General features: G+C 35.5%; 1 protein-coding gene across 1 annotated transcript in view; it reads right to left on the minus strand.

Moving 5' to 3' along the window:
• Positions 1–27801, minus strand: part of DCC (DCC netrin 1 receptor) — a 1043477-nt gene that overhangs the window by 65405 nt on the left and 950271 nt on the right. The window contains exons 21-22 of the mRNA XM_075993861.1: positions 26319–26351; positions 9679–9744 (exon numbers count right to left, since the gene is read on the minus strand). Coding sequence (XP_075849976.1) covers positions 9679–9744; positions 26319–26351 — 99 coding nt within the window. The remainder of the gene's footprint in view (positions 1–9678; positions 9745–26318; positions 26352–27801) is intronic.

Consider the following 27801-nt stretch of genomic DNA (forward strand, 5'->3'; position numbering starts at 1 on the left):
AGATTAGATTGATGTCATTTGCCTGGGAGACTTAGGGTTTGTAAGGACTTCCATTATAAATATTTGATTCCAGCCCTTATGACTTCCTCATAAAAATTCCCATCAGTTTAAAATTTGGTATTCAAGGTCTTTCTTTAATTTCCCAATTTTGAATCAAAGAATATCTGATATTAAACAGGCAATTAATAAAGTCTTGTACAATGGTGTCTTCGGATGCAGTCAATTTTTGTTATTTTCAGGAGTTGTTTTTTATAGAGTTGTCATAAACACTGAATTAGTAAAGACTAAACTATTGCTTCTAGAGGAAATACAGGATTAGGTTCCTGTGAGCCTCTGATCACAATATTTTTATTAACCCATCAATATAAACTTTTTGTTTCTTTGTTTTTGTTTCTCAGTCTAGCTTTCATTTTATTATTATTATTATTTTATTTCAAAGTATTATAGGTGTACAAATGTTTTGGTTACATGAGTTACATTTGTACTGCTTGAGTGAGAGTTATAACTGTGCCCATCACGCAGATACTGTATATTGTACCCATTAGGTATGATTTCACCTATCCCTTCCCTCCACACTCCCACCTACATGATTTCTGTAGAGTATTACTTCCATCTGTGTACAAGTGCTGATTGGTTAGTTCCAATTCAAAAGTGAGTACATGTGGTATTTGTTTTTCCATTCTTGTGATATTTCACTTAGGAGAATGGTCTCCAGCTCCATCCAGATTGTTGTAAAAGGTATTAATTCATTTTTTATGGCTGAGTAGTACTCCATAGTGTACACATACCACATTTTATTAATCCACTTATGAATTGATGGGCACTTGGGTTGATTTCATATCTTCATGATTACAAATTTTGCTGCAATAAACATCTTAGTATAAGTGTCTTTTTGATAAAATGACTTGTTTTCCTTTGAGTAAATACTCAATAGTGGAATTGCTGGATCAAATGGTAGGTCTACTTTTAGTTCTTTGAGGAATCTCCATACTATTTTCCATAGAGGTTGCATACTATGCAGTCACACCAACAGTGTATAAATGTCCTTTTCTCTCCACATCCACACCTGCATCTAATGTCTTGGGACATTTTGATAAAAGCCATTCTCACTGGGATTAGGTGATATCTCATTGTGGTTTTTATTTGCATTTCTCTGATGATTAGTGATGTTGAACATTTTTTCATGTTTATTGGCCATTAGTCTATCTTCTTTTGAAAAGCTCCTGTTCATGTCTTTTGTCCAAATTTTAATGGGGTTGTCAACTTTTTTTCTTTTTTTTAAATTTATTTCATCATATTATGGAGGTACAAATATTGTTAGGGTTACAAATACTGCCCCTGCCCCCCCGCCCCCGATGTGTCCAATCCCCTGGTGGTATGCATCACACACGTTATGGAAACATACACCCCTCTCCTCCTCCCCCCTACCGCCTGCCCACCACCTGATAAAAAGTTTGTTTTGATTTTTTTTTGACATTTTGGTTACATTGTATATCTTTGCCTCTGCCTAAGAAGGGTTAGAGTTATGCCCTTCCCCTCCAAAATACTCGCCACCTCCCTAAGACTGGGTGACTTTTTTTTCTTGCTGATTTGCTTGAGTTTATGGTTATTAGCCCTTTATCAGATGTATAGCATGCAAATATTTTTTCCTCATTCTGTAAGTTGTCTGTTTGCTCTGTTGATTGTTTCCTTCACTGTGCAGAAGCTTTAAATTTGATCAAGTCCTATTTATTTATTTTTGTTGTTGCCATGATTGCCCTTAGGATCTTCTTCATAAATTCTTTGCCTCAACTGATATCTAGAAGAGTGTTTCCAACATTTACTTCTGGAATGCTTATGGTTTCATGTCTTATATTTAATTATATTATCCATCTTGAATTAATTTTTTTGAGTGGTGAGAGATATGGATCCTGTTTCCATCATCTACATGTGGAAATTGAACTCCTGAATACACCAATTACGAGCAATGAAATTGAAGCAGCAATAAAAAAATCTTCCAACAAAAAAGTCCCAGACCAGACAGCTTCACAGGCACATTTCATCAGACTTGCAAAGAAGAAGTGGTATCCATACTGCAGAAATTATTTCAAAACATCAAGAAGGAAGAAATCCTCTGCAAGTCATTTTATGAAGCCAGTGTTGCCTTGATACCAAAGCCAGGAAGAGACACAACAATAAAAGAAAACTGTAGACCAATATCCCTTATGAATGTAGATGCAAAAATCCTCAATAAAATTCTAGCAAGCTGAATTCAGCAGCACATCAAAAAAATAATCCACTATGACCAAGTGGGCTTCATCCCAGGGATGCATGGATTGTTCAACATATGTAAATCCATAAATGTGGTTCATCATGTAAACAGAAGCAAAAACAAAGTTTATAGGATCATCTCAATAGAGGCAGAAAAAGCATTCAACAAAATTATCACCCTTTTATGATTAAAAACTCTAAATAAAATAGTTATAGATGGAACATACCTCCAAATATAAAAGCCATATATAGCAAACCCACAGCCAACATCATACTGAATGGGGAGAACTGAGAACATTCCCACTTAGAACTGGAACTAGACAAAGTTACTCACTGTCACCACTTTTAGTCAACAGAGTTCTGGAAATTCTAGCCAGAGCAATCAGGCAAGAGATAGTTATAAATGGTATCCAAATAGGGAAAGAACAGGTTAAACTATCGTTCTTTGCTGACAATATGATCTTATATCTAAAAAACCCAAAAGATTCTGCCAAGAGACTCCTGGAATTAATAACAAATTCAGCAAAGTCTCAGGCTACCAAATTAATGTACACAAATCAGTAGCATTCCTCTACACCAATAAAAGTCAAGCTGAGAATCAAACAAAATCTCAATAACTTTCAAAATACCTACAAAGAAAATAAAATAACTAGGAATATATTTAACCAAGGAGGTGAAAGATCTCTACAAAGAGAATTACAAATCATTGAGAAAGGAAATTGCAGATGATGTAAACAAATGGAAAAATATATCATGCTCATTGGTTGGCAGAATCAACATTGTTAAATGTCCATACTACTCATAGTTATTTAAATATTCAATGAAATACCCAATAAAATATCAACATCATGTTTTGAAGATCTAGAAAATATAATCCTATGCTTAGTTTGGAACCAAAAAAGAGCCCTAATAGCCAAAGCAACCTTAAGCAAAAGGAACAAATTTGGAGGCATCACTTTACCAGACATTAGGCTATACTACAAATGCTAATCATCATTTAAGCATTTGGGGAGTCATCATTTTTTTTGCTGGTGGAGGCTCTTAACTTCATATTGATGGCTTCTGGCTGATCAGGGTAGTGGTTGCTGAAGGTTGGGGTAGTTGTGGCAATTTCTTAAAATAAGACAATAATGAAGTTTTGCTGCATTGATTGACTCCTTGATTGACTCTTCCTCTGATGAAAAATTTTTCTGTAGCATGTAATGCTGTTTGAAGCATTTTATCCATAGTAGAACTTCTTTCAAAATTAAATTCAGTCCTCTGCTTTCATCAACTAAGTTTATGTAATAATATAAATCCCTTTTTGTCATTTCAATAATGTTCACAGAATCTTCACCTGGAGTAGATTCCATCTCAAGAAATCATTTTCTTTGTTCATCCAAATGAAGTAACTTTTCACCCATTCAAATTTGATCATGAGTATGTAGCAATTCAGTCCATTTCCAGGCTCCGCTTCTCATTCTATTTCTCTTACTATTTCTATCACATCTGCAGTTACTTCCTCCACTGAAGTCTTGAACCCCTCAAAGTCATCCATGAGAGTTGGAATCAACTTCTTCCAAACTTCTGTTAATGTTGATATGGGTGACCTCCTTCCATGAATCACAAATGTTCTTAATGGCATCTAGAATATTGAATCATTTCCAGATGGTTTTCAAATTCCTTGCACAGTTCCATCATAGGAATTGCTTTCTATGCCACCTATAGCTTTACAACATGTACTTAAATAATAAGATTTGAAAGTTGAAATTACTCCTTGATCCATGGGCTTCAGAATGTATGTTGTGTTAGCAGGCATAAAAGCAACACTAATCTGCTTATATGTATTCATCAGAACTCTTGGGTGACTAAGTTATTGTTAATGAGCAGTAATATATGGAAAGGAATGATTTTTGGGGTTTTTTTTTTTTGGTTTGTTTGTTTGTTTGTTTGTTTGTTTTCTGAGGAGTAGGTCTCAACAGTAGACTTAAAATCTTTAGTAGACCTTCCTGGAAACAGATGTGCTATTGTACAGGCTTTGTAGTTCCATTTATAGAGCACAGGCAGAGTAGACTTAGCATAAACTTTATAGACCCTAGGATATTTGAAATGGTAAATGAACATTGGCTTCAACTTAGAGTGACCAGTTGTATTATCTCCTAACAAGAAAGTCAGCCTGTCCTTTGAAGGTTTAAAGCCAGACATTACTTCTCCTCTCTAGCTATGACAGTCCTAGATGATATCCTCTTCATCTCTCTCATCTTTCATAGAATTGAAGAGAGTTAGGGCCTTGCTATGGATGAAGTTTTGGCTTAAGGGTTTGTGGTGGTTGATTTGATTTATCCAGACCACTGAAACTTTCTCTGTAGTAGCAAAGAGGCTGTTTCACTTTCTTATCATCTGTGTGTCAACTGAACTAGCACTTTTAATTTCCTTTAAGATCTTTTACTTTGCATTTACAATATGACTAACAGGTTGGTGCAAGAAGCCTAATTTTCAGCCTATTTTGGCTTTTGGCATGTTTTCCTTACTAGCGCTAAATCTGGCTTTTGATTTAAAGTGAGATGTGTGACCTTTTCTTTCACTTGAATACTTACAGGCCATTGCAGAGTTCTTAACTAGCACAATTTCAAGATTGTTGTGTCTCAGGGAATAGGGAGGCCCAAGGAAAAGAAGAGAGATGAGGGAATGGCCAGTAAGTAGAGCAGTCAGAACACATACAACATTCATCAATTAAGATCCATGTCTTATATAAGTGCAGTTTGTAGCACAACAAAACGATTACAATAGTAACATTAAAGATCACTGATCACAGATCACATAGCAGATATTATAATAATTAAAAAGCTTGAAAGATTGTAAAAATTACCAAAATGTGACAAAGAGACACAAAGTGAGCACATGCTGTTGGAAAAATGGTACCAATAGACTTGGGCAATGCAGCATTGCCACAAAGCTTCAATTTGTAAAAAACTCAATAAATCAAACCATAATAAAACCACGTTTGTCTGTATAAAATTACAATTATAATTGATGCCAAAAAAGAAAGTAGAAAGGTTTGTGTAGACAGATATAATATGAAGATATATGGTTGTTGGCAGGGGCTTGGGAAAGGACTCATTATGGAAGTAACATTTAGGCTGAATCATGGAGTATTTTTAAGAGTTAGTTCCTGTTTTTTTACAAGGGAACCGAGAGCAGGATATGGGCCTGGAACATTGTTAGCAAAAGAGAGGAAGGCACGCAATGAGTCTGCAAAGAGAAACAGGACTCAGTCATGCAGAGGGTTGTAGATAACATTCAATTATCCTGAATGCAATCACAGATCCTTTAACGGTTTTCAGCAAAGGAGTGACAGACTTGATTTGTCTTAACAAGACCACTCTGGCTGCTGTATGCAGAGAGCTTGGTGGTGGAAGCAGAGAAACTATTGGAGTTCTATAGGTAAGAGATGATGATAGCTTGAACTGAGGGGGTGGCAATTATTAAACAATTGAGCAAAGGAGACAACTACACAAAATAGTTTGACAGTTAATGAGCAAAGCATGGGTTGTATATGGGAGAGGAAAGAAAGACAGGGTTTTCAGGCTTAAGCAAGAATCCTTATGTCTGAGATGCAGGAGCAGGTCAGTCTTGGATATTTCAGGGTGGACATCTCATGATAAATGGTAACACGGCAGCCAGAAAACTTGTATCTTTCTGCATTGGAGATATAGATTTGAGAGTTGGCACATGGATGGAATTCAAAGCCCAGGGTGTAGATGAGATCACCAAAATTAAGAGGTTGTAAGTAAGCAGAGAAGCTCTCTCCAGGCTGAGCCCTCTACTGTTAAAATAGAAGGGAAAGGCCTGGCCAGAGAGAAGTGAGGGGCCAAACCAGTCTTCCCATGCTTATTTGACAATGGGACACATTTTTCTTTTCATCGGAGCTTCTCAGGGGACCCATGTATCCTGAAACAACCTTTAGGGAATGATAATCTAGCTCAGTAGTTTTCACCTGGAAAGATTTTGTCCCTTAAGGGGAAGAACTTTGGTGATGTTTAGAGACACTTTGTGTTATTACAACATAGGGTAGGGGAGATACTACCGGCATGCAGTGGATATAAGGCCAGAGATGCTGCTAAACATCCTACAAGACGCAGGACTGCACCTACAGCAAGGAATTACCCAGCCCAAATATCAGTGGTGCTGAGGTTAAGAAGTGCTGCTCTAGTTTAACACTTTCCATGCTATGAAAACTGAAATCCAAAGAGTTTCAATGACTTGATCGGTTACATGGCACCAAGCTCTGGCAAAGTTAGTTCTAGAACTTGAGGTTTGTCATAGAGACTCTTAAAATCTTTTGGGATAGATAATGGGTGAATGATGGGTGAGCACAGTGTCTTGTAATCACTGGACTAGTTTAAAACCACAAAATCTCTCATTTCCTTTCCTTTTCTTTTCATCCAGGAAATGACTGCAAAATTTTATTTCCGAATCTTTCTTTTAAGATGTCCGGTGAGTACAGAGTTGAGTGTGTTCTAATAGTTTAGCACTCTCCGAATGATCATTTCATAGAAATAGAAATAGAAAGAGCTTCATGTACACATTATTTAGAGTAGTTAAAATGTTATTGAATTCTAAAAATAATACAACAGTTTTTCAGAAACAGAGGGTAAAATATGGCCTTTTCTCTGACATACACTCCAACAGAGTATATGTCAAGTTTTTATGAGCACTAAGATTCTGAACATTAAAAATTAATTAATAATGGTGATCTAATTTTTGATTAATAATTCTGTGCCGAAGTATTAAAATCTGCCAAGTTTAACTTTGTTTTTAAAGGCTGAGGTCAATAAAAAATGTATGGAGTTTATAGATCTTTTAATCAAATTTGCTAAACTGATTTTGCAAATTGGAGACAGAGCTATCAACAAAAGGAAATAGGCATTTTATCTTCCCCAATGAGAAAAGCAGGATTATTTCAAGGTAATTTTCATAGTTGCTGTCATTCATACAAATATAAGCTACAAAACACATTTTCAGAAATCGAAGATTTTTCTGTATTAAGAATGTGGACTATAATCTGAAATTGAATGCATCATAAAAGAAAAATATTACCACATCACCACATATTAGCTTTGATTCTACCTGTCATCAGAAAATAATTTAGGAAGCCTCTTCAGTTTCTACAATTTAATTAAGGACTTCCAACTACAGAAGTAAACATGAACTATAGCTTTGTTTTTCTTTATTTGAATTCCAAGAGTGCATTTTTAAAAGAGTGGCATGCTGTAAGACAAAGTAAATGATTAGTGAGGTCTAAATTTATTTGCAGCTGGCTTGAGTATCCTGACAATAAGCCATTATTCTATTACAATGCTTTGAAGAATGAATCTAGCAAGTGTAGGGAGAGTCAGGAAACCTCTATAATTCTGTCAATCTAATGGGAGATGTATGAAATTTCATTGTATGCAAGGTTTATAAACTCAAGCTTTAAAATGTTCTTGTTGATGCAGCCTATTTTGTAAGGGTGCAGTGGAATTGGAGTTTTATCACTTAGGGGCCTCACTTGCACATCTAAGTGGAAAATATACCCCTTCTTAAAGCTTAAGACATTAGCAAAATTTTAACTAGGAAGCTGAAGGTTTCATATGCCTCTGCTGATTTGCTTGTAATAGCCCAGGCTTAAGTCAAATTACAGTCTGGGGAGCTCCCCAGACTACCTGTTGCATGTGTCAGGGGCTACCATTAGGTGCAACAAGTGTCTAAAACTCAAATACCTACAGGATGTAGCAATGTTACTTAAATCAAGGGAGAGAGAAAGTAGGAAGTTGTGAGCAATCTGGAGAAAGCATGCTGGGAATAAGCACAAAGAGTTTTGGTCAAAAAGCATTCAGGAAGCTGGCTATGGTCTGAATGATGATGTCCCTCCCAAATTCACATGTTGAAACTTAACCTTGGTTATGGTGATATTAAGATGTGGGGTCTTTGAGAAGTAATTAGGTTATAAGGGTGCAGCACTCCTGACTGCACTTATAAAAGAGGCCTGAAGGAGCTTGCCCCTTCCACCATGGGAGGACACAGCTAGAAGGTGCCATCTATGAAGCAGAGAAAAAGCCCTCACCTAATCTATTGACACCTTGATCTTGGACTTCCCAGCCTCCAGAAATGTGAATAATAAATTTCTATTGTTTATAAATTACCAATCTAAGGTATTTTGTTATAGCAGCAAGAATGGACTAAGACAAAGTTTAAGTATAAGAAATTGTTTGGTTGGATAAAAGTCACTAATAGTGGTGGAAGGTATGCCAGGTAACTAGCAAAGAAGAGTCAACAAGTACAAATATGTTCTTGAGTCTATCATTGGCCAGAGGATAGAGGACATTAAACCTTTGATTCAAGCATCTGGTGTACTACACACACACACACACACACACACACACACACACACACACACATCCATCCTCTTTGGGGAAATGGATGCATTAGATTATCATAGTCTCTTATAGAAAATCATCACTTAACTTGCCCCTTTATTCTAATTTGACACTCAGCAAACAACTTTTAGATCACAAGTTTGGATTCCCATCTGGATTTTTCAACAGGAGAACACTCTAATGGAAATTTATCTGTACAATAATCCAATTTCTCATGAAAACTTGCTAAAATGGTTAAATAAATAAATGTGTTATTTCATAAAACAGAATACTGTAGAGCACAAAGATAAATGAATGAGAGCTGTCTGTAAACACATGAATAAATCTTGAAAACAAAGTTAAAAATGAAAGCACATTTCAGCAGAATGCATATGGTATGATACAGTTTTTTATAAATTTATAAAAATACAAAATAATACTGTCTAGTGATACATACAAATATGTAGGAAACATCAGACTGGGGAAGTGCTGACATCACAGTGAGGAATGGGCAATGATAAAGAAGTATGTGACATACAGAGATTTCAATAGTATATTGAATATTTAATATCTTAACCTTGGTGGTAAGAAACAAGATACTAGAGGATTTTGAAAAATAAATGTACTCTGCAGATGAAAAGTACCAGTAACTTTAATTTATGAAACTGAGTGGGTTTTAGTTCTATCAACCTTAAGTATCAACTTTCCTTAAAAAAAAAAAATTAGATTTTTGCAAATGTTTTAAATACTTTATAGCAGTTTAAAATCTTATTTTAAAATTTAAAATGTATTTAACAGCTCTGTATCATTTATAAAATGCTCTATGCTGGGTTTCTCTTTTTCTTTTTTAACACATCTGTCAACCCTCACTAGCATCATCTCCTGATGGAATGCACTACAGGTTTGTTAATAACTTCATCTATTATCCCACTAAATCCCTAAGTCCAGGTTTCTTGGCACTTATAGTCAATAAAAAATTTGCCTTACCCACTCTCGAATTAACCATTTAATTAATATAACTAATTCAATAGAACCTAATTTATATACTTACCATTTAGGGTGCTTCTATCAATCAAATTAGTATCAACGGGCCAATAACCTCCATCTCCATGACGACCTGTTTATTAGGAAAGCATGTCAGAGTGTCAGTGGATATTCACCATGAAAGCACAAAGGAAACAAAACGAACAGACAAAATAATAAATATTTTAAAATACACAGTAACCAAACAGACTATTTTGGCCACCTCCAGGAAAGCCTGACAATATTAATACCCTCATATCTGTGAAAAAATGTTATATTCCATGTGTGAGAAAAATTGGTCACAAAAATAGGCTCCCTTGAACAAGCTAAATTCAATTTTTCTCTGAGAAGCCATCTCTATCCTCTTTTTGTTTCCTCCAATATTCTTATTAAAGTGTCAAAAAAAAAGGTACAAGAGTGGTCTCAGTCTAAATGTTGTTATTCTGAACTTTTCGTAACAGAAATAATGCAGGTCATAGCTCCGAGGTCCTGCCAATATTGTCATCCATCTGACATGATTTTGTGGAAAATTATCATTATTGTCCTACAAGGGACAGCACATTTCAGCTTATAAATGGGATTTAAGTATTCTTTTTGTTATATGCCAAACAAGGTACATGGGAAGGAGATACTAGATTAGAAGTTGGGGGATATGTCATAAACCACACCGTCTGAATATTTCCTACAAATGCACCATGAAAGGAAGAAGGCTCTTTCAGTATTATGTTATTGGAAACACTACTTTCCATTAAGTGTTTAAAGTTGTGAAAGTAGTATTTAAGAATATGGAGCCAAGAATCAGCCAGAAATAATTATACTGTTATCCAAAATATAATTAATGGTGTTTCACTACAGGTGATCCTTTTTTCTATTGATCTATTTGTAGAACTGTAAGTATTTGATTAGATTTTGAGTTCTGGACTACTTACAGGAAAACAAATTTGAGAGCCGCATTTGTATGCGAACACACACCAGAGTATAGCTAATTCTCCAATTCCTTTGCTTACAATCACTATTTCTGAAAGCAGTTATAATCAGGGGATGACATAAAGGAATCCAACTGGGGCAGTCAGCCACAATAACATACATTGTTTTCTCACATTTATAGATTTCAGTTTTCTTCATCTTTATGACTTTCAAGTCCTGATCTTGTGACATTCTTTTGCATAACAAACACTCCTCTGACTAAACCTTTTGCAAGATTTCATCGCTTTATGTGCAAAAGAGCTTTGAAGAAACAACTTAGAATCCTGTTCACTAACTGTACATTCATGATTTTTACAATTCTTTTGATATTGAGTTAGAGCTGAAGTTAGGATGTCAACACTTCCAACAGGCAATAAAAGGAACTAATCCAATTACATTACATTATGTCTTCAGCATAAAATGGCACATTTAAAATCTGCTGGGCCAATGACTGTGAGTGTATAAAGAAAGGGGAGTGAAGATGCAGGCTCCTGTGGCGAGGGCAGGGGACGTGTTAGTGAGAGACGCAATTGAAATGAGCAGAAATTCTGGAAATTTTAGTGGGCTGACTAAAACGTGGACAAGTCTAACCCATTTCCAAATGCTTTGTTTATGCAACTCTGAGACATCTGGGGTTTCAGTGAGCAGAGGATAAGCTTTGCCCAAGGGACACTGTGAGATCTACGTTGGAAGAACAGAGCGAGACAGAAGTTCTATATGAATATTAAGACGCCTTTTTCTAGCAACTGAAAGCAGCTAGATTGCAAAGCGGTCAGTCAGCCAGAAGAGATGCTAACAACCCCATCACTTAGGCCAGTAAAGCAATAAATGGTTCCTGTTGGGAGTAATCCTGGATCAGCTGGAAATTAGGTAGCTAGCCTGTGGAGGATTTTCCTTTCCTCTAGTATCCTGACAAATGGCTTTTTAATGAAGTTTCCAACTCTCCCTGCTAGTTTGTGGGAGGATAAAAAAAAAACAAGCCCACAAGCACATCTGTATACTGCTTAGACCTAAAGCCGTATGGGTACAGCACTCCTTAGATGCAGCCAGGCTATTGATTACATTGTGAATTTCAACAGATAGAAAAACAATCAGATGTCATACAGGTCACCTACTGGGTAGGATAAAGGAACTCATAATGCTTCCAAATAAGAGAGGACAGGTTAAAACTTGGGCATTTTGCCCACAAAATACAGAATCTTGACATGGGTTAACGTGTTGTTATTAGAACACGTTATTAACGTATTCTAATTAGATTGATACCACAAAAGGAAATTGAGTAACTTTTAACAAGCCTAACAGAAAGTACTTTAAGAAATTTGGTATCACGGACAAGCAAGATTAGATTTGTAGTAATTTAGATTTCATGCACCATTTCAGCAGGGAAACACAAAATCCATTCCTGGGGTGTTGATAAGCCTGGGATCTCTTGATCTAAAGATATAGGAATAAAACTTTAATTTTGAGTGCTGTTAACTTTCCATTCTCTAAAATGTGTCTTTTAAATTTTAGGAAGCCTTCCTTTATGGGATAATAAGTAATAATAATAATAAAGAGATTCTCCCACTGCTTTAAGGCAAGCACCACAAAGCCATCAAGTGAGGAGACACTGGAAACCAAAGAGGAAAGGATGTGGGCGTTACTGCTTAGATGCCAAAGCATTTTTAAGGGCTTGTTGCTATGGAATGCGTTTAATTACCTTGGTTAATTTCATAAGCACTGATATAGGGAAACAGAGGACTAATTAAAATTTAGAAGATGGTTGGAGTGAAAGTCAGTTAATGTAAAGATATAAACTACTTTCCTATCCCAGAGGTCTTAATTTTATTAATGAAGCATAAAACTGGTAATAATTCTTTCAAAATTTATTAAATGCCTACTATATGAAGCATAGTCCTAGATCTTCAGGGAAGGGGTAGTATAAAAAGATGTATTAGATATGGATCCTGCCATGACAGGTAGAGTTGGTTCATTATAATCACATCCTATACTAGTCTATTCGTGGTTAATATTAGCTAGCTGCAGATGGTTCTTAATTTACTTTAAAAATTTAAAAATAATTTAATCTCTTTGTTTTAAAATCACTATTGATTTAATTAAAAATGTTTTTCATTTATCTAGTATTATGAAAAGACCTCCATGCAAATAAAAATAATGTATTATATTCAGTTATAAAAGATTATATGTTCCATGATTATATTTATTTTAAAATCCCTGGTTTATTATTTGTATACTCTACTACATCTTTAACATTTTTCAAGATTAAAATAATTTTAAGTAATTAAATAAATTTATGGAAATTTAAATATAGCATTTTTTGGAAATGATGTAATAAATTTTAGTATACAGGGTTTTTTTTTTCCTCAAAGCCTAATATGGCTCAAAGAATTGAAAATGGGTAGTTTATGTTTTCTTTTTTATATGACTTAGTAATATGATTTTAAATGAACAAAGTGACCAAAATGTACTATATGAATATAATTTACAAAATATAAATAAGAATGCTGTACTGTATTTTGTGTACCCATATCCATATTTTCTTACTAACAGAAATTGAGCGGGTGGGGAAGAATTAGATGCTAAAAAGTAATGAATTTATGTATCATTTAACCAGGTAGGGATTTCCTCCAGATGATTTCATCAACAAAACAAAAGAAAGCAAAACATTTCTGCCAGAAAGTTTTGGTAATTAAAGCAAATATTTTCTACTTTTACCTTAGATTTTGAAACCAGGAAATGGTGGTTTCAGAAAGAAAAATAAAAGAAATGAGCGTATGGTTGATTTAAAATAGAGGAAGCTTGTGGCTATTTTTGAGTTATTCAAAATGCTTTATATATATTTACATATATACATATTTAGGTACCTCTTAGGCAAGAGGTACAATAAGAAATTTCATGTTCCTCCCCTTTCTTTGAATTTTTTAAGTATTATAAACTATAAAGTCATATAAGAAGTTACCTTTCATATTTTATTTAAAAGATAGATCTTATAAAGGAGTCTTTTTTTTTGTTACCTTTGGCAGATGCCATATACTTCTTTGGATAAAATGTAAAGTCTCTTTGATTTCCCTGCCACTTATTCTATGGATTGAGGAAAAACTGGGCAGAAGTAATAAAATCACCTTTAGGAAGTGTAGACATTTTTATAGTCCTTGGCGCTAAACATAAAATACCACATATGCGGTGTTCTCAATATGCAATGAGTGACTAATGTCAGTTAGGATGTTCTGTAATGTGTTAATGATGTATAAAATTTTTAAGTTATTACTATTATGCAATTTATTCCTTATCTTCTTTTTCTTACATGTCACTTAAATTATTCTTTAATACATTTTTATTGTGGAATGTGTGTGTAAAATGACACAACATTAATGTTTACATTAAATCCTTACTTGTAGCTCACAGGCACAGATGAGGAATATTTCCTATGATAAAAGATTTTCAGCACCTTGCCAAAGATCAATTCAATTGGTATTTCAGCCCTAGAGTCTGTTTTTTCTGTGTGGCAGTTCAGGAAGGAAAGGATAGAATGGAAAAACAAGCACCACATGTACTCATCATCAAATTGGTACTAATTGAGCAACACTTATGTGCACATATGGAAGTAACATTCATTGGGTGTTGGGCAGGTGGGAGGAGGGAGGAGGAGATGGGTATATTCACACCCAATGGGTGTGGTGTGCTGTATGGGGGATGGACATGCTTGTAGCTCTGACTCGGGCAGGGCAAAGCAATATATGTAACTTAAACATTTGTACCCCCATAATATTCTGAAATTTAAAAAAATAAATCAAAGGAAAAAAAAAAGAAAATTAACCTGTAGAGGACATGGAGAAAACTAGATGTGGTAGTTCTGATCTTTCCTTTAATCTATATTCCCTGAATGGGGATAACAGAGGATCTTCCAGTATGGCTTCCCCACAATCAATCCCTAAGGAAAAAACATATGGCCCACAATCTAAATCAAATGGAAAGACTAGTCATCTACCAAATGTTTGATATGCATCCTTCCAAGGATGCAGAGCACTGAGCTCTCTTTTTGATCTTAGAATTGGTCCTCTGAAAATAATTCTGGTGATAATGATGGAAATTGCATTGATTTTGTGTCTTGAATACCAGTGGATAAAGAATACACATTAATACCACCTGAATATAGTTTTACTGTCCACCACACAGATCATATTGAGATATATTCAAAGCAGGTGATTTTTCAGAAATGTTCAGAGGCTGAACATGTTTCTAAGAGATCAATTTATCATGTAGTTGATAACACTGCTGACTTCAAACAAAGGCACCCAGACATCTAAAACCAGGAAGCAAAATCATAAAATCGACGCCTATGATATTTCAAATACTTATTAATAGAAAAGAACTAATGATCTCACCCTTTCCTAAGGCTCCACATATTATTTTCAGGTAAACATGAATGAAAGTTCATTGGCTGAGAAAAAATAGAATGTTGAGTACAGCTAATATGACTATCATATATTAAGCCCTGGTGTTCAACAAATCCTTGTTACTTTCCCTTCTTTAAAACTTTTGGCTATATTTACCACCTGCAGAAAGTCTGAAAGCAATAATTTGCAGGATAGGTATGTATTTGGTAAATTACTCTGAACCAGACACAGTACAAGAAAACCAAATATGCCATTGTCCGTTTTTTCCTTAACAGTAAGGGGCAGGGAATTTTTGCAATTCCAATTTCTGCCTTTATGCCATGAAATATAAATAGAGTAGATTCTTGCTGAGAAGCAAATCCATCTTTTAAGAATCCTTAGAAATCAAAATAAAAACTGAGATTATAAGTTCACACACAAATGTCATAAAGAGTGACTGTATAGTTATTATGACAATCAGAATACTTTGAGAGTAAAAGAGAATGCTATTATCAATTTTGCTTGGATCTAGGTATTAGTCAAGACATTCCTGGACAAAATGGAAACTATGGACATCTTAGACATAACAATTTAAACAAATAAATCTCTTATCCTAATCCCTGCTGTTGGTTGATATCCCAGCTTGATTCTGGATCTTAACCTCCTGAGGCATATGTGTAGCCTCTTGCAAGCTTGGCAACAGACAGGTGAAGAAAAGTTGCCTAAGTGATCTTCTAAGGTATAGGAAAAAAAATTTACTTGCGCTGTTTTGTTGCAAGCATCAAAGTAAAAGCAACACTATGCTAGATCAACTGGTATCTGGATTCCTGAACATGATGATGGACATCAGTCAATAAAAAGCTTTTACACAAATATCCTACTTCACTTATCAAAGTGTGTGTGTGTATTATATATATATAATACACACACACACACACATATACACACATATTTTTTTTAGAAGCACACTGGTTACTCCTATGTATCCAACCACTTCTCATTTTCATATTCTCAACATCTCACAAGGGAGAGTAGACAAAACCGAAAAGGTGAATTTTAGGGAACCAAAGGATCTGGACAGAGCAACAAGATCTTTTGATCACAGGAAAGTAGTTAACCTCTTTCTTAAGGATTTCAGGTAGGAAAAGCTCCTCAGTTCTGACCTATGTGATGGTAACTATAATCAGTCTGTCTCCCTTTACCTGGTTTGCTGGTAGAAACTTGTCTATTGCTCCTAATCACCCATGTCCTAATACTCCACATATCTAAAGCCCAATATGTTTATTGGGCATATTCACTCAAGTGAATAATTACTATTCACTTGAGTTTAGAATATAACTTCTGATTAATAATTGAATTGTTAAGAGAGTAAAAATTTAAGATGGCTTAATAATATTAATGGTATGGTGGTTGATGGTGGTCTTTGAAGTCTTTTGTCTCACCGGGTCTCCTTGTGTGCACTTGCATGCACTCTTGTCTCTAATGAATCGAAAATAATGTCCAGCATATGAGTCTAAGAAGTCACTTTTATATACAGCCATCTCTTTATTAAAATCTAAGAAAACTCCATCTGTTTCTCTAAATATGGGCACTTTCTTGGATGACTGGATCTTCCCAAGAGCTAGCTACAATATGGAGGATGAGGCAGTCTTTTGTGGCTTATAAAGGAGCATCTGTTCTCAAAGGCCGCTGAATGATTCATGAAAGCCTCCCCCACCTGGGTAGTCCACAAAGGCAGGTGTGTGATACATTTGTGCCCGAGTGAACTTGCCAAGTAGCACAGCAAGAAGAGGCAGAGGAACATGAGGGCTCTCTTGTCTCCAAGTGACTGTATGTCTGGAAGTTGCAGCTGCGATATGAAAACACTCAAACATGAGCATCCTGCTAGCTGCCCTGCTAGTATTGTGTAAGTAATGACACTGTTGGAGCACCACACTTCATCATTCGTGTATCTGTCCATGCTCCATCCATCCACTCAACAAACCCAGTTCTGAGCATTAGAGGCATAAAATGACTATTGCAGAAACTCATAAATTAGTGAGAGGGAAAAATGTGAATAATTATAACCACCTGGTAATCTACAACAATTTTTAAAAAGTTTAAGTAGGTGCCACGGTAAGAAAATAAAATGATTACATATAGCTAGAAAAATGATGGACTGTTTCTCATAGGAGGTGGCATTTGAGGTGAGATTTTAAAAATGAATGGAAATTTATCAGGTAAGAAGGGTGAGGTACATAAGCTCAGAAAGATAGGCAGTGATAAAATAATAAAACTCCCTATTGGTTCTACCAAAGAGTCTAGATAATTTATCTTGTAGGAGATGGAGATCCACTGAAGGTGTTTTAAGCAGAATAGTGACTAAATTAAATATGTATTTTAGAAAGATTACTTTGGATGAGTGTGAAGACTAAATGTATTAGAAGAAACTGTTATAATAAATAGGATGAGAATAATATTCATTATGAATCTATGAGGCAGACATTATTAGCTCCATTTTATAGATGAGTAAACTGTAGCTCAGAAAGATTAACTAATATGCTCAGGGTTGCATTTTAAGCAACTGAGTCTGCCTGACTCTGATGATGGGGAATTCACCATTAGTGGGAGAATGAATAACTACAGGAAGGAATGGGGAGGAGGATGCACAGACATTAGAGCACTTCTAAGAGTTGATCCTGGTGTGCAAGTGTGAGGTCTGGGCATGTGAGTGTGACTTGAGATGGCGTCTCCATTTTCAATAGGACTTGCAGAACAAAACACGCTTTGGAAGGGAAAAATACAGTTTCCTTTGTAACCATACAGAGCATGGGGAAAAATGAAAGTGTCACTTCAGGAAAAGGCATGATAGAATTGGCAAAAAAGGCGAAGAAAATTCTTTGAACATCACTGATACTGAGGTCTCATTCCTATTCCTATCCCAGGACATCCTTTTCTGTTGCTGCCCCACAGTCCCCCCTTCTCCAAGCAGGCAATGCTCAGCACCAGCCACCAAGATCAGGTGGGTTTGCAGGGCTCTGCACACAGGGGAGCGTACAGGTCTCAGTTGGCCAGTGCAGGTAGTAGGCACCTGATGTGTTGAAAAGTAGGAAAGCTTGAGAACCACCACATTAGAGCAGGGAGTAATAGAAAAAGCCTCTACACCAATGTATCTCTCTACTGTAGTGTACTACTACTACTCTGCACTATGGTGTCTTAATTGTCCCCTCAACCTCTCCTGCTTTCCTCACTATTAGCCAAACTTCTTGGCTTCCTGATTTCCCCATCCTAGCATTTCTCTAAATAAAGGGGTCAACTACTCTTTCCCCCTGAAATTATTTGTATTGATTCAAGTTCTATTCCTATATTTAAAGTCTAGTTGTAGGTTTTAAGAAGTCTTTTCTACTACAACCCACAGTGATTGCCCATCTGAACTCCTATGGCATTCATATGTAGACAGTGCCACCTGATTTGGCACTGTGCATTTTTCATGTTGGGCTGGGAGTGTTACCATCCTCCTAACTGTATTGCCAACTTCTTGAAAATGGACCCATGGAACCATACATTTTCTAATGCTTTGCACATCTAGTACAGAGCTGGGTACATAGTTATCAACAATTGTCAAAAGTGAGTCCAGTTATTTTCACACTGTATATCCACAATTTCAAAAACCCATCGGTGCCCATTAGTTTTGATTTTCTTCATTCTGTACTCAGAATTACAAGCAGCTGGTGAAATTCAAGTCTATAAATTTTCTAATAATGAGGAAGGACAGGAAGGGCAGAGGTCAAGAAGAGAGCACAGGAGGTCAAAATCGTCTATAAATATGACCATTATTTCCTGAGTGACAGAGAACTTGTTGTTTTTCTGTTTTATAGCGGGCGATTATGGAATAGACTTTTCTGTGTTGGAAACATATCTTTTTCATCTCTCCCAAGATTGGTAAATATACAGTATCCACAGCCATGTGCACTATTACTGCAGATTCTCCAACCTTTAAATTTCATTTGATGATAAAGTCTATCTTTCTAGATTATCCTCTGTCTCCCAAAACATTTATGCCATGATTCAATTCAACACTTATCACTCAACTATAATATGATCGGTTCTAAATTAGGGACATAGTGATGAAAATGTAAATCTAATAAGTTTCTTGTCTTCAGAGATTTAAAATCTGGTCAAGAAGCTGGGGATATAAATAGCAAACTATAAGAAATGGACAACATAGTGAGAATAATTTGTCTGTTATGGACATACAGATGAATAAAAGACCAAAAAGATAAAAAAAAAAAAGGATTCTTCAAAAAAGGAGAATTGGGAAGGGAGTCTTCAAAGATGAAGACTTTATTCATTTCAGTTGAGAAAGGGAAAAAGTAGTTTTAAGGCTGAGAAAATGGTGTCAGTTACAGCATGAAATTGTGAAAAATGTACTTTTTCCAGAGTGATTTGTGACTGTGGCATATATATAGGGATCTATTGGCCATGAGGATAGATAAAAGAGGTTGGGATCAGACAGCAAATTTCTTGATGTCAAAGAAGTGACCTCATCCCGCAAGCAACAGGGACCCCGTCTGTGTTTTGGAAAGAAAATTGAGGTGGCAGAGTCTAGGAGTGTTTGAAGTGGGCAGAAAGTAAAGCTAGGGAGACCTTGTGCTTGGCTAATGTCTACAGCAGGGAAATGACATCCAGAAATACAGTGGGTCTTACAAAAAATAACCTGTTTATGGGATTTTACTTGAGGACCTACAAACAAAAATGTCTGTATTATGGGTCTGAGAAGGTTAAAATTCTAGCGCTAATTCCTATGAATACTGAGTATGTTTTCTTCTTTCAAACTTACTTATTAAAACATAAAAAACTCCTGAGAAGTTGACTGAAGCAGCTACTTGATTGCTTGCTGGGAACAAGATCAGCACCTTAACACTCTCTTAAAAGCACATTACTCATTTCCTGCAGCTATTATTGCACCACAGTCATAATTTCTAGAATTGAAAAATTCTGAACCTGAGAAAAGCACAGGTGAGAATAGTTTGTTTTTTTTCCAGTAGGTGTAGCAAGCAGTTAAATAATATACTGAGTTGAAACTATACACAATAACAGGCTAAGAAGAGGTTTGAATTTTCAATTAAACAGGTCCCATCAGAAGGAGCTAAAGGTTTCAATTTTTCAAATTAGCAGTCTGGCTGCTGTAATCCAAACCCTGCGAAGTCTGGATTACATTAACTAAATGCCAAGCTTGACTAGACTGCCTTGAAAACCCTATTTCCCTGAAATTAGAAACAATTAACATTCTGTTTATTCATGAGATTAAAACCACTGAGGTGGAAAATGGCAGGTGTAGTGTTAAGTACTTTGCCTGAATACCCTATTGAGGAAAGATAAAGTCCTTTAAACTAGGTGAACTGATGGTAATGTCATTTAGTTTAACTTTCTTGATAACAAAGCAGGAGCCAGACACTATAGAGTGGGTAGGAGCAGAGATTCTCGAATTAAGTAGCCTGGGTTTGTATCTGGCTCTAACCACTGTCAACCTGAAATAAAGATGCATATATACAAACACAGAGGCAAATCTCTAAGCAAAGGGTTTATTTGAGAAATGAATCGCAATTCAAGACACACAAACCAGGGCATCCCCAGGTGTGTCCAGAGATCAAAAGAAAAGGCTGGAGTTTTACAAGCGAACATGGGAAGGTTATACAAGTTATTTTGCAAGTAAGTTCACTGGTGTTGGCAGTGTCTTATGAGAGCTGGTAAGTTCTGATTGGTGAGTGTCAGCACTTGCTACATAAGACCTGCAATCTTAGCGGCACAGTCAGGTACCTGCAGTTTGGGGTTTGGGCTCACAAGACAGTTCCTGGAATAAATGTTTTTGCGACCTGAGTGCTTTTCCTCATGGCCTGCTAACTCCATTCTAGTTGGATACGTTGTGAATGACTCCATTATGAATAATCAATTTTCATACTACTTACATACTGTGTTTGGGCAAGTTTTAACCTCTCTGTATCTCATTTCCTACACCCGGTAGGTCATTATGAGAATTCAATATGATAGTACATACATAGTGTATAGAAGAGTATTTGACAGGTAGTGGGAAAACCATAAATGCGAAATGCTATACTATGCAAAGATGCTATGCCTGGGATTTTTATTCTAATATCAATCCTAAAGCTTGAGAATCTTACATCTTGAAAGCAAACAAAAGATAATTTGGGCTAAATTCATCATTTTACAGGTGAGAATGCTAAAAGAAGTTAAGTCACCTGCCCAAAGTCACACAGGCGGTCACAGTGGCAGGACGGTGCCAGCATTGAAGGTGTCTGATTCCACTGCAGTGCTCTTAGAGCACACACTGAGTGACTGATGGGAAAAGCCAGAGCATTATCAGCCATTACCAAGATTCCAAGGAGAGTAATTCTCCCGCTCTCCTGGGAGGGCAGTTCGGAGCAGGCTTTCCTCATCTGGATGTATAACTGGCCTATAAATGGATGCCTCTTCTCTAGGCCTAGTGTTTCAGATCACCCCTCTGCCAGGCCATGGAGAATTAAAGACACTTGAGAGTGCTCAAAGCAAGCATTTACTTCATAATTCCTCTCAGCAATGATACGGATCATTTCACAAGAATTCCTGCCCTCTTTAAGCTACTATATCATTGCCAATGCACCTACTCTATTGCCGCAGTGGGCAGGCATGGAAACATATGAAATCATAAACATCCGTGCTCATGCAAAGAATATAAATTCTCATACACACACATCTCAGAGTGGAGAATGATATCTTGGGGTTAAACAGAACATAAAGGTGATAAAAATTAAAATAATCCCGATCTAATAATCACTTTCAAGAAATATCTATATTTTAAGGGTATAGCTAATCTCTACTGCAACTCCCAAACAAAGGGATTTTTTAAAATGCTTCTGTGAGAAACTCTAAAAAGTTTAAGCTGATTTTAGAAGAACAAAAATCCAAAATTTTTATAAATTTTGCAACAATCAACGGTGGAAAGACTGCATACTCTAGCAGTGAGAAGTTCTAACTTTGCCAACAACTATTTTTGTGACCTTGGGCAAAACATTAACCTTCTGCTTCTTTGTCTGAAAAACTGGGAAGATAATTAGTAACAGAGTGAAAGAACAGCTTTCTTTTTGAAAGTGGATGGTATGGACTGAATTGTCCTTCCCAAAAATCATAGATTGAACCCCTAATCCCCAATGTGACTGTACTCAGATACAGGGTCTTTATGGGAGTAATTAAGGGTAAATGAAGTCACAAGGGTAGGGACATGATCGATAGTATCAGTGTCCTTTCAAGAGCAGATACATTAGAATATTTGCTCTTTCTCCACCAGGAGAAGACACAGTGAGAAGGAGGCTGTCTGCAAGCCAGGGAGAAAGCCCTCACTGGAAACTCACCCTGCTAAAACCTTGATTAGGGACTTTCAGCCTCCAGAATTGTGAGAAAATAGATATCTACCATTTAACCCACCCAGTATGTGATATTTTGTATTGACAGCCCCAGCTGGCTAAGATGGTGAATTAGCATGATCCCTGTGTTTCCTGAGATGAAGTGTCAGGATCATGTACTCAGGGCTATGGTTTCCCATCAACAAGATGACCCCAGACTGAGAGTTATGTGCCTTGTTCTCTAGAACAGGGATCCTCAAACTTTTTAAACAGGGGACCAGTTCACTGTCCCTCAGACTGTTGGAGAGTGTGCACTGTGGGCCCGGGACAATTCGGCTGCTAAGCAGGACAGGCAGTGGCGGCAAAAACACCTGGCAGGCCGGATAAATGTCCTAGGTGGGTGGCATGTGGCCCGTGTGCCATAGTTTGAGGACCCCTGCTCTAGAATATTCACAAAGATAGGGAAAGGAAGGTCCATATTAGAAAAATATTAATACACAAATCTTTAGCTACAGTAACTTTACAGATATACATTAAACATGTTTGTGTGGTTGTGTGTGTGATATATATGTATGCGTGTGTCTGTGTGTCAAATATGTTTGTGTGGCTGTATATGTATAAATATAACATATGTGATTAATGTACTTGGTGCTTAAAAACAGGGCTTGGGGACCAGGTTTCCTGAGTTTGAATCATGGCTTTTATACTTACTAGCTGCTTTCCTATAGGCAAATCACTTAAACTTTCTGAGCTTCAGGTTCTTCACCACTAAAATGGGGCTAATAGCAGTATCTCTCTCACAGAATTGTTATGAGGATTAAGTGAGTGAATCATGCAAAGCTCTTAAAACATTGAGAGGTGATAAGAGCTGTACAGGGGTTCATTTTACCATTATAAATGTCCACACAGACTCAGATATAGACAAATTGAAAGAGTTTTCATCAAAATATGGCAAAGAACAAAATGTGTAGTAGCTTTTTCGAATTCACATAGCCTGTGCAATTTTCCTACCCTGCCTGACTCTCCAAAAAATTAAACTCTGTGGTTAATCTCTAAAGTCTTCTTCCAAATTACTTCCAAATATATTGGCTGCTTGTACCTGGAAGAATCTACAGAAATAATTAAGACTTGGAGCTAGAGAGAGAAGGGGAGTGCATAAAAGGAGAATTATAGAGTAGGTCGATTAGAGAGTTAAAAAAGGCTAGATATAATCAATTTACAATTACATAAAAGTATTAGAAGTTCTATGTTGTCTATCATTTTCATATTACTAGTACTGTTGCTCAGAAGAAAATATTTTTTCTCAAATCAAAACTGATTCAAATATAACTTTTTGTTTTCACATTTATGTTCTTCATGGCAGATCTTAGATTATAAATAATTATAATAATAATTGTGACAAGAATCTAAAAAGACACTTTTTTAGAATGATCAATACTTTTCTAACTTTCATGTAAGTCAAATTCAACCTCCTGCTTCTCTATTTAGAATTCATCTTTGCAAGATTAACTCTACCCCACAGTGCCCAATTTTTTCTCAGAGGGAATTTTATCTCAGCAGAAATTCAGCCTCTGTTATAAATGTAACAGTGGATCCTTTCTTCATGGATGGAGGAAAATAGAGCTAACAATGACACACAAAAAGACATATTATACTGATTTGCTATGTGCTGGAAGTGGGAATGTTAATAACAGCCTTTTGCTATTATTTTCCTTGATCTTAGAGGGATCTTTAATCTGGATTATTTCTCCTGCACATGCTCAGCAACTCAAAAGACTGATTTTGTTTGTAAAGAGATTTTGGGGTCTAGGAAATTTTATATGCTTTCTCTGTAAGAATTTAATGATATTATTTACAACCACTAAATTCCATGTCATCAGTCCCTCTCAATTTTACAAGTTATTTGAGCTTAATGTAAAATTTAAAATCTATCAACTTTACCCATTGCATGTCAGTTGTGATTGAATGAGGCACCCAATAAATGTGTAAGATAATATGTGACAGAATCTCTCTAAGCAATATTAGACAAAGGAAAAGAACAACTTACCAACTATATTAATAGACTCAACAAATAGCAATAATTCTTGGGAATTTCTTTTGTTCTGATAACTGATATGATTTCACTGTAGATGTGAGAATCAGAGTAAAATCCACAGATGGTGTATGATAAGAGGGACTGGGGAATAATTTATTCATTTGTCTTCTGTAAAATAACTAATTTACAAAATATGCTTTTGGTAGCTTGAAATAATATTAACCAAAATGAATAACTTAAAAAATAAGAGAAAAAAAAAACAGTTAAAAGGTATCCAGAGAAAAGTGGAAAAGCATTTATTGAGAAGCTTGGTACATTGACACCTAAGTGGTCAATAATGAAACATTTCAATTGGTTCAGTTACTCCTTAAATGTTTTTGTTGTTTTTTCTCTATTATATTATTTTTAAATATAATTTCAAAAATTAGAAGTTATTTCTGTGTGTAAATTTCAAATCCTTTCAAGTGAAGAAGGTTATGAGAGGTTGTTTCAATTATTTTATAACTGAAATAATAATACAGTCTCTATTAGCTAATTATTTCAAGTTTAGATATAGCCAGCACTAATATTTAATTTACCTAAGTAAATATATGCCAATTGCTAATTACTCATCATCATTTTTACAAAGATTACTATTTAGTAGATACTGATCTTATGAAAATATTTTCAGTGGAAGCAAGCAGGAGCAGCTAGATTAGTGGAAATCATAACCCTGAGTACACATTTCTGTGCACAGTATAATTTCTATTATTCTGCATGTAAACTTCTAGCCACATTCTGTTAAACTGAAGCATGGTGTAAGAACTCAGAGAAAAACCTGAACACAGGATCATTGAAGAAGATACTACTCATGTAGGCAGCCTTCTGTTGTTGAGAGCCTACATCCAGAAGCATAGTATTTGTCACAAGTTAAAAAGTACTTCTCTTGAAAAGAATGTTTTCCCCTAATCTCATCATATGGTTTCTTATGACACATGATGTTTGTAAGTAAGTTCTGCTAACAGTCAATGTGCAAAGCAGGAGACAAAGTACATGAGTTGTAGACTCTAAATCAATTAAATACTGACAACACTGACTACAACCCGTTACTAGTATTTTCAAACTACCCTTTGAATGAATATAACATCTCGAAAAAATAAAACTCATAAAATACTCTTTTTCTCCTCTCAGCACTCTACTAATTGTCCCGTAAGCAAAGATAATGGAATCCTAATTTATCAATCAGTCAATAAATCATGGTAATAGAAAATTCATAGCTGTTTATAAGTTGATGGATATTTTTTTTTTATCTCCACTTTTTCTTTGTGCAAAATCATCCTTGTTTCTCTATACAAATCAGCTTTTAGCAAAAGAATGGAAGGAAAAGAAAATACTCTGACTCAGACCAGCATCTGATTCATGGAATGAAAGCTTTTTGGCTTCAAAGCGAACAATGATAATGCCCTAAAAAGTTGATCCAACTTTGTTTTTATTTATTAAAAGAAGCTCATTGCAGAGGCAAAGCACATATAATTTATGGTTTTTCTCTATAGAGCTACATAACTTTAATCCATAGCTCATGAAAGGGTGCAAGAGCAGCTTGAAAATTATGCTGAGCTTAATTATACTTAATGTGAATTATTCACAAGTGCAGACAGAGACTAAAAATTTATTTCATACAAAGAAGCTTGACATTTTAATTGGTCCTTCAGAATAGAGACAAAACAATTTCCTCTCAAGAAATTTACATCTTCCCTATCAGAGCCACAGCCTCAACCAAGCAGAACTTCATTAACAAGATTAATCATCACGCCAGAGTCTGCTTGATCAGGTGTATGGCCCAGATGAAAAGAGGAATACAGAGTAATGACTGACATTTTCAACAGATAGGATTGATTCAAGGAGGACAAAGTGACAGATTGAATGACTATACCTTGGTCATTAGCCATTTTGTCAGGGTGTTCCACTGTGGGGGAAAAAGAAATAATATTATTAGACTTTGACATTTCATAACAGGAAAGCTGACATATCAAACCAACAATTTTGTTAGCAACTTTCCATATCAAGGCTAACACTTCATTGAAATAAAATCTATAAGGACTCAAAAGTACATGTGATTATTTCTATTAATAAGTAGTCAGAGAAAAAAACTGAAAATAATGTTTTTCCTATATAAATGCATTCTAAAATAGCTGTTTTTCACATCAATTTAAACATAAAATCAGAATTATCACCATGAAAGTTTAATCAAAACTATAATTAACAGTTTAAAAAATACATATAATTAAAAATAACTAACATCCATATATATTTTAAGTAAGTTCAGGAAGCTATTTTCTTGTATGTGATCTTTTTTACAACAGGAGAACATGGCCAATTCTTCCATGAATAGGCCAAAAGAATGGGAAAGCATAAATATGGTACAGTTTAATCTATTTTTTTGAGCCAGGGTCTTACTGCGCTGCCCAGCCTGGTCTTGAACTCCTAGACTGAAGGGTATCTTCTGCCTCAGCTTCCTGAGTAGCAGGGATTACAGAAGTATACCTCTGCCCACACCCAGCTACAGCATAATCAGCATAATCTAAACAGTTTGATAAATCTTCAGGCCTTATAAAGACAACTCTTAGTTATTGACAATGTCAGAGGAGTTATGAGTAATTGTCTTAAAAATGACTTCTTTAAATTTAAAAATATCTCTATAATTTAAAAAAGGGTGGCTCCTTTTCTGATAACTCAGTGAAACTAACGAGGAGGTAAATCTCTAGCATTACTGCATTTCTATAAATTATGATATGGCATTTTGACTAATGTAGATCTTCTGTGCTTCCACCAATTAGTATTATTTCACCTATACTTAATTGTCTTTGAGCTTTGAGTCTTCTGGGAATATTTAACTCATTTAATTGCACTGAAACTTGATAGGTAGGATATGACATCTGCTGGTTTGCTTCCTGTATATGTCCCAGTAAAACTCACAAAGAGAAAAATATAATAGGCAGCAACCTATAACATAGTTTTCTCATTATTTGTGGCTATCTCATAGCAAATCCATCATCATTTGAAAAGTAACTTGAAACATATGCCCTACAGGTAGTAGGTCTTTCTTCTTTAAATGAAGGAGCATAAATCATTGTCTAATAAGAATGTTTATAATTGAAATACTTAAATAATGATGCTGTTAAAAAAAAAACTCCTTTTAGATAAACAGAATTTATCTCTATTATATCATAGAACAGATTTCTAAACCAGAAATCAACTATAATTTCTTTCATTTTAAAATAATATGTAGTTATATTCTCTGAAAAGATATCTTAATAAATAGTAGACTTTGAATTCTGAATCACTGATTGGAAAATGGTGTATATATACAAGGATACGTATTGTATTCCAATTCTACAAGCTGTATTTTTATAAAA

The sequence above is a fragment of the Microcebus murinus genome, chromosome 17 (genome assembly GCF_040939455.1).
Source record: "Microcebus murinus isolate Inina chromosome 17, M.murinus_Inina_mat1.0, whole genome shotgun sequence".
In the NCBI taxonomy this organism is placed as follows: Eukaryota; Metazoa; Chordata; class Mammalia; order Primates; family Cheirogaleidae; genus Microcebus; species Microcebus murinus.